The sequence below is a fragment of the Cyprinodon variegatus genome, unplaced genomic scaffold (assembly GCF_000732505.1).
Source record: "Cyprinodon variegatus isolate N-32 unplaced genomic scaffold, C_variegatus-1.0 Scaffold630, whole genome shotgun sequence".
In the NCBI taxonomy this organism is placed as follows: Eukaryota; Metazoa; Chordata; class Actinopteri; order Cyprinodontiformes; family Cyprinodontidae; genus Cyprinodon; species Cyprinodon variegatus.
This window is the reverse complement of record NW_015151083.1, coordinates 502,978-511,275: the sequence shown is the minus strand read 5'-3', so window position 1 is coordinate 511,275 and position 8,298 is coordinate 502,978. Positions and strand designations below refer to the sequence as shown.

At 34.9% G+C, this 8,298-nt stretch overlaps 1 protein-coding gene across 1 annotated transcript in view; it reads right to left on the bottom strand.

Moving 5' to 3' along the window:
• Positions 1 to 5,827: 5,827 nt before the first annotated feature.
• The window catches only part of LOC107096531 (interferon-induced, double-stranded RNA-activated protein kinase-like), a 14,287-nt gene continuing 11,816 nt past the window's right edge, over positions 5,828 to 8,298 (bottom strand). The window contains exons 12-15 of the mRNA XM_015393232.1: positions 7,828 to 7,962; positions 6,885 to 6,983; positions 6,663 to 6,725; positions 5,828 to 6,571 (exon numbers count right to left, since the gene is read on the bottom strand). Of these exons, the coding sequence (XP_015248718.1) occupies positions 6,449 to 6,571; positions 6,663 to 6,725; positions 6,885 to 6,983; positions 7,828 to 7,962 (420 nt within the window). The 3' untranslated portion in view covers positions 5,828 to 6,448. The remainder of the gene's footprint in view (positions 6,572 to 6,662; positions 6,726 to 6,884; positions 6,984 to 7,827; positions 7,963 to 8,298) is intronic.

Below are 8,298 nucleotides of genomic sequence, written 5' to 3'. Positions count from 1 at the left end.
AGACATCTAGCCTTTATTATGGATATCTATGTGGATATCTATGTCTATGCTTGGCAGCCCCCGTTAACTTCCGGCTAAGCGTGGTGTCGGAATCCATTTCCTGTTTTGTTAGCAAGACTACTGGATGATCCTGGACGATCCAAGGTTTAGTTCTGTTTCAGACCATTTTCGTATTTGTTTAGTTAGCTTGGGTGATTTTCAAGATTCTAATTTAGTTGTGAAATGATTCAAATGTGAACATTATAAACGTTCCCCTGTTTCGTGTTCACTGCCCCCTAGTGACTGAATTGAGCATTGTGGTAATTTATTTTTCCCCTTCTAAAGTTTGTTAATAAAGGCCACAATTAATGAAATACTAAATTCTTAGCATCCTTCGTTTGCAAGACATCGTAGCAAAACATGTTTTTTTTAAAGCTCTTAAAAGCTACTTAATCCACAGCGTGGTGATGTTAGAACAGAATTAACTAAATGAAGAGTGTACAAAATCATTAAACTATACATCAAATAATAAAATAACAAAGCACATATTATTTGGTTTTACATTAATTCCAGTGTATCAATATGAAAGTAGAATTCACCTGTGTGAAAACAATAAAGGAAGAGACATTAAAAACTTTTAGAATATGAAATACTGATCAGGCCAGTTTATTATGAAACATATTGATCTGTCATCTCAGTAAAATTTTGAGATCAAAATTTTCAGCCGCTTCACTGAAAGGGGGGTTGTGAAGTGATTTAAATTACAATTATTTCAATGATTTATAAATGTATCAAGTAGGCTGGATTGGTGTGGGATTAAAGACTTTTACTTCTTAAAAATAAATAAATAAAATAGCATAAAAAAGGAGACCTTTCAGTGGCTGTTGTTATATAACATGTCGATTTGACCATTTTGAATTTGTAAACCGTGCCCAGCTGGAGCCCACCTATTGCCCATGCTTGGTCTAGCCCATCTACTGCCCATATGACTCATGTGGGCAGTAGATGGGCTGCCCACATGGGTCCCAGCAACAGAGCCCACCCTGAGCCCAAGTCCAGCTGAAGCCCATCTATGCCCAGGTGAAGCCCATATGGGCCCCACCTGGACGTGTTTGCTGGGAAAATAAAAAGAGCTTAAAATAAAAAACGGGGTTACAAAATATCACTAAAATATGTAAAGTAGCTTTACAAAATGTAAGTGTACAAAAATAAAATGAGTAAAACTCCATCATGAAATACCTAAATCAATCCAGAATTAAATAAATGAATTAAAATAAGCTAAAAAAAAATATTTAGTGTTCCTTCATGGGGACATTTATTTATGTCATAGAGTAGGTATTAATATTTTAATAGCAGCATTTATTTATTCATGTATTTATTTATCTAATATTTAGGAAACTGCTCTTCTTACAGAGTTTCCACTGCAGTTGGACATTATCACACATCTGGTTTTGTAGAATCAAACCGTTTGTTTTTTAAATGCTTCTCTAGTAGCTCACATTAATTGTGAGCATAGAGAGATCTCAGATTATTACCATTTAAAAGGTCTCATATTTATGAAAGCTCTTTGCATTCACCAAACAAAATAAAATTAGACATAGGTAGCTCATGTAATCATGACTTAAGATCTTGTGATTACAAGATAAGATGTCACGATTACGAGTTTGCCTTTTAATTAGAGATGCACATTTGTGTAGTTTGTAGCACTGTAGTTTGCATGTTCTTAATAAACAACAATAAATTACAATAAATTGTAATTTGTGCCACTTAATATTGTTTTTTTTAAAAACCACTGAAGTTGTGGTCAATTCATAATTTTATCAACAATATGGTTCAAATGATTCATGTACATCAAAATAAAAGACATTTATGTGCATAAATAGTGTACATACATTTCCCACTGATGCTGATGGCATATAAGAGTATAGTTGCCGACAAGGGAAAATGAGCAGCTAAAGGTCAAACTAGAATACAAAATAAAATATATAAATGAAAAACACAACATAAACAACACCAAAAGAAAATGTTGCAAATAAAAAGAAATTACAATTACAGAAAATGCACAATAGCCTTCAACTAAAAACACGAATGTAAAAGAAAAATGCTAAAGAACCACCACTAAAGAACCACCTGTAAAGGCATTAAAAAGATGTCAGAGAAAAAAAAAAAACGAATTTTATTTTTTTTTCTTAATGTTATAGACAAACAACATATTCGCCTGGATGTCCCATCTGACTTGGTCCTCGACTTCCCTCCACTGGTCTAGCGTATTTCCAATTTATGGAGCTCGTCAGCAGCTTTTCTAAACTTTTGTGTTTTTTACTGAAAGCATTGTTTCCTTGGTATTTGCTTGGGTGGTTGTAAGGGTTCTTTCTGTTATTGCAGATGTTTTTCAATGCATTTGTACTTTATGTTTGCAGTATTCATGCCTGTGGCATGTTTTGCCATTGGTTAACATTCCTCCATCTTTGCACCGGTTGTTAGAAATTAGAATTTCTTGTCAATATTTAACTCCTTACTTTCAACAATAGAAAGCAACAGGCAGGCAATTCTTGTGGGTCTGTTAAAAGGAAAACTAGCTTTTTGAGAGTTCAAACGTGTTGAGAACTGAAATGCTAATGTGAAGGCATATTTTTCTTTGGCCTATTTGTGAGATGAAAGGTTTTGAGTGTGCCTGCCTGAATATGAGTGAGTTCAGAGATATCCTGTAGCAGCCTCTATGCTGTAATGTTTAAGGTAAGGGGACAGAAAGCAGATGCATCCCTACTCTAAACAAGGGTAAAGGGAAAGTCATGAGAGATTAGAATTTGTTCACACAGTCGCCTCCATGTTGTGAGCGGTGACCTGTTCTCGGTGTTTATCTGGCTAAAATTGAATTTTAAAGTGTTTTTTCTTGTGCAGGGGTGGGTTCGTTCCACTGTGGGGAGAGTGTGTGTGTGATTTTGTAAGGTATAAATGTATATACTTCAATCAGAGAGCTCTATCTCTCCGTCTGAGGAAGTTAAATACATTTGAACATTATTTCTTGCAAGAAATGCCTCTGCCTCAGCTTCCTAACTTCACACCAATCAGTCCAAAATTGTACTTCTGGTTCTTCCACGTCCCAATTTTTACCACTTCAGAATGTTTTCTCATGTGTATAACTTGGTAATAAAATCAAATACATAGACATTAAAAGGGAGATTATATAAGTACTTGCATTTAAAACTCGCTTAAACCAAATCAATTAGCTCAAGCATTTAGAAATATATTTGAATGTACAAGTAGTTTTACAGTAACTGTAAAAGAAAATAAAACAGAGCTGGTAGCTAATAGAAAAGGTGAATCTTTCCAACCATAAAGTAAACACAGTTTTACTGTCAGGCATTTTGGTTTTAAGTTCTGCAAGCAAGCAGGTGTGCTTTTCTGAATCAGTTTTTATGTTACTTGCTTCAGGTTGTTCTTCTGGTTTACTATACAGCATTGAGTTTATCATTTGGCTCTGGAAGTAAAAACTAAATACAGGTTCGGATTTGTTGAATTCCCATGGATATAAATAGTTTAAAGCCAGTTGTGACCTTTTTGAAATACAGGATTCCTTAACATTTTCTACGGTGCAATCTTTCATTTTTCTTGCAGATTTTGACAAAGAAGATGCTTATTTAAAAATCTTTCACTCTGATATTAAACCAGTTTTTTGATACATTCTCAAGAAGTTTGTATACATTGACTTGCTATTTGTTAGAAATGCCTCATTAACTAGATGACTCAGGTCAACCTTTCTGTGTTTACCTTTTTTTAATTTAACCAATAGAATTAGGTTAAATGCTACTTTACTTACTACCTTTTAACTTTAGACAGCCTCAAATTCAGGTTAAAATGAACCTGAACCCTTAACCTTATTATGACTAGTATACAAAGATCGATATAAATTTGATTTTGTGCAGTACAATGGGCTCTATGCACAGCTCCACTACTTCCTGAATTTAAAGCAGCTCCTTTGTTTCCTGTCTTTCATTACTGGACGAACTGATTAATCCAGGTGTGTCTGGCCAGTTACTTAGGTCATACACACCTGGTTTAATCAGTGCATCCAATCATGAAAGACAGGAAACAAAGGAGCTGCTTTAAATTCAGGAAGTAGTGGAGCTGTGCATAGAGCCCATTGAATGTGTCTAGAAATTATACCCATGTATGATTCAAACTTGAGGGATTTTGTTATTGATATATAATTTGGTTTCTTATGTTTACATTATGTGATGAGGCAGCAGTTTGTTAAAAGTGTTGCAGCAGAAAGGTGTGCCGAAAAATAAAAAGCATCAGTGAGATAATGCTTTGGAAAGGTATGATTTGATCATCTAGGACCTCAGAGTCTAAAGGCATAAAAAATCTGAGTGTACGTGAAACTTTCTCAGAACCTGAAAGTCAAGAATGTAATGAATTAAAGTGAACAAAAAAAGGTTTATTTCTCTTCATATTTATGAAATTGATCAAATAGATTTTTAGTCTGATTTATTGTCTGACTCATATTTACAGAGTTGTATGAAAAAGTGTCTATTCTGATTTATTTCCTTTTGTGCGTGTTTGTCACACTTAGGCACATCACAACATCAAACGAAATGCAGTTTTTAAATGGTTTTAATAATTAATGCAGAAAAAAAATCTAAAAGGCCTTATGTGAAAAAGTGACTGCTCGTCATGTTGAAACAATGCTTAACAGAGAATTATGACACCACTTTCTCTGGCCACATCCAGGTCTGATTACTGCCACACCTGTAGTCAAATAAAAAAATTACAAACACAATGAAGTTGACCAAAACATCTTTCAAAGCTAGACATCATGCTTAGATGTCAGTAACCAAAAAAGAAAAAGAAAAAATCAGGAGGAAATGTGATAGGAATTAAAATAATTTTAAACTTAAAAAATAGTTTTTTAAGAAAAAAGGTTGGTTAAAAAAATATTAAACCTGAAAAATAAAGGTGTGTCCAAAAAAAAACTACTTATCAGATTCAAGTTTTTTTTTTTTTACTTTTATTTTCTTTTTTGTATTTGCAGATTTTTGTTTGGCTTCAAAGTTACGGTAAATGGCCTTTACTTATATAGTCAAGTCAAAAGACTTGACCAAAGCGCTTTACACTACATTCAGTCTTTCACCCATTTAACGCACACACTCACACTGATGGGGACAAACTACATTGTAGCCACGCTGCCCTGGGGTTCACTGACAGAAGAGAGGCTGCTGTGCACTGACGCCACCGGCTCTCTGACCACCATCAGTAGGCGGGTGAAGTATCCTGGCCATAGGACACAATGACACTGAAAGTTAGAGCCTGGGCTCAAACCGACAACCCTACGATTCCAGGGCAAACACCTGCACCTAACACCATTGTTGATGTTATAACGCTGTTTTAACATCAGTGGCGGAAAACGGGGCCATATCAACCAACCAACCAATCAATCAATCAACCAGATTCCGAAGCCACCTCAACTGGCTCCTCTAAACGTGGATAATCAAAGGATCTTCTCTGAGTCCACCCTGGATGACTGAGCTCCTCACCCTATCTCTAAGGGAGAGCCACTACACCCTATGCAGAAAACTAATTTCTGCCACTTTTATCCAGGATCTTGTTCTTTCGGTCATGACCCAAAGCTCCTAACCATAGATGAGGGTACAGTAGGAACCTAGATTGAACTGTAAATCGAGAGCTTTTCCTTTTGACTCGGGTCTCTCTTATCACAGCAGGCCAGCACAGCGCACTGAATCTGCTTCACCGCAGATTCAGTAAAAATCTGCCCCTCGATCTCGCGCTCCATCATTCCCTCATTCGTGAACATACCCTAAGATACTTAAACTCATCCGATTGGTCTAGGACTTCCCTCCTGACCCGGAGAAGGCACCCTACCCTTTTCCGGCTCAATATACAAGATTCAATATACACATTTTGATGGAATGGTTTTTCCGTACATTAAAAAAAAGAGCAGCTGGTTGTATTATTTTACATGACATTAAGTTGTATAATGTTGACAAATTCACTTAAGACACAATGTGCTTTTCAGAGGTCTAAAGATTTATCAAATCCACAGCTTGCTTTCTGGCATCCAACACCCAAGAAGTCTTGATTCTTATCCCTTCTGTGTGATCACAGTACCACCAAGAGATAAACAATTGATTTGAGGAACACAGTTAACAAAGCTGAACCATTTGCAGTTAAAAATAAAAAGCAGTTATTAAATCAACATCACCCATAGCATGGTTATTTAGATCAGGCATGATTCAAATTGTAATGTTAGACACATTTGAAAATCCTAATAGAAGAAAATTTTCCATTTTCTGGTCTGAAGTTTTTCCCCCTTTGCATTGCTTAAGAAGAAAAATGACAGAAAAGTGTTGACATGCATCATACAACTTGACTGTTGCATGTTGACTTTGCTTGCAGATCATGGAAAAATAGAGCATCTCTTCCATCTGCCTAACTAAATTCCAGATATTTAGACACTGTGATTCTCCAGGTACGGATGTGGTTGGCCTAATTCTTCCAATTTATCCGTCACCTGGCTTGCTTCAAGTCGCTCATTTGGGTCCTCGCAGAGCAAAGATTTGATTATTTTGCACTGAAAAAAATAAGGACAATAATAATAATTAATATTTTCTAATAATGAGCATTTTTTACATAAATTAGCACAGATTGAAAATTATATTTACCTCAAAAGGAAAAGTCTGAGAAAAGTCTTCGGGTAGCGACTTTTTTTTTGCATTTCTCAGAAGCTAATGGTCCATGAAAATATAAAATAATACAAGAATTAATAAGAAATCCGACCATTTCTGTGTTATATTTGAAAGGAAAAGTGTAAAAAATGAGTTAAACCACATTTTAAGTAATTTTTAAATTTAGATTTGCAATTGATCTCTTTATAAATGACTCACCACTGATCTTTCATGGCCAAGTGACATTTTCCAAAGCAGCTCAAAGAAGATCAGTCCCAAAGCAAACATGTCCACCTTACGATCATATCTGCTAGTATTCTGTAAAAAAAATTATAATAAAAAATAAATAAAATGTTTTGTGATGAAATCAAACTCATCTAACAGGTCAACTTTAAATCAGAGCAATCTTTCTGAAGGGTACTCCAAACAGCCTTTTTTGACCATCCATTTTTTGTGAAGATAGGCTGCTTATTACAGGGTACTAATGTGCTGTTGATGAAAGAAAGCAGAAAATCCCCCTAAACTCCTGGCTTACAGTACGAATAAATGAAAAGTAAAGCATTTTTTGTGTCCTTTTTCATGTGCATGAGTGCATATGTAGACATAAGCAAGTTCGTTTTGACTGGGTGTATGTCAGTGCTGGTTCATCATTGTCAAATGTGGTGGGGACAGTAGATTATTTCTTTTTTTTAAAGCTTATAGATTATAAGTTAAGTTTTGTGCATTTTTTCCTACAAGAAAGATAGACAGAAATGAGCTGATATTTTCTGTGACCTATTTAAAAATGACATTGCGGATTGTAGTGATTTTGAGCGTTGGTGATTTTACATAAACAGAACCCTCAGTTTCATTTAGTGTGATAAATATAGTTGAGAAATCAGATTAAGATATATTGAGTATAATAATTGTATATGAAATATATATTAAAGTAGAGTTAATTTGCCAACATGATCTATACAACTGATAGAGATGTTTATTTTGTTTGTATTTTATAGCAATATGTTTCAGCTCTTTAACCTAAATAATCACTAGAATGACCCCGTTACAGACTGGTGACTTCAAATACAAACTTTTCTGAACTTGTAAAAGATATTTTGGTTTTTCTTTTTCTAAATACTAAAATCAACCTCTGTGCCAGCTTTCAGCACATCGTTTAACTGACCTGTTCAGGAGCCATGTAGGTTTCTGTTCCAATGTCTTTCGTTCGTTCCATCAGTTCCTCACTTTGGTCAATAGTGATGAGACCGAAGTCTCCAATCTTCACCTTGCCATCTTTTCCAAACATTATGTTGTCAGGCTGAGCAGTAAAAAAACAACAAAAAGAGATTGAATCTATCATCAAACTTCCCGGGTCAGACACGCAATCCTTCATATAAACTAAAGTAAATGTTATTGAATACAGAAAAGAACCCCAGCAAAGTTAGAAGAGAGGTTAGAGACTGAAAGAGCCCTCTGATGGTGAAGACATTAACCTTTATTTTGTCTCAAATATGATAAAAAGCTTTAGAGAGATTTCTATCATATTCTACACAAAGTGAACCTCATGCAGTTTGCTTCATACTAAAGACAATTTTTTTCAGATAAAAATAAAATTTTCCATGGATAACTTTCCAAAGTTCTCAGTCTAATAAGT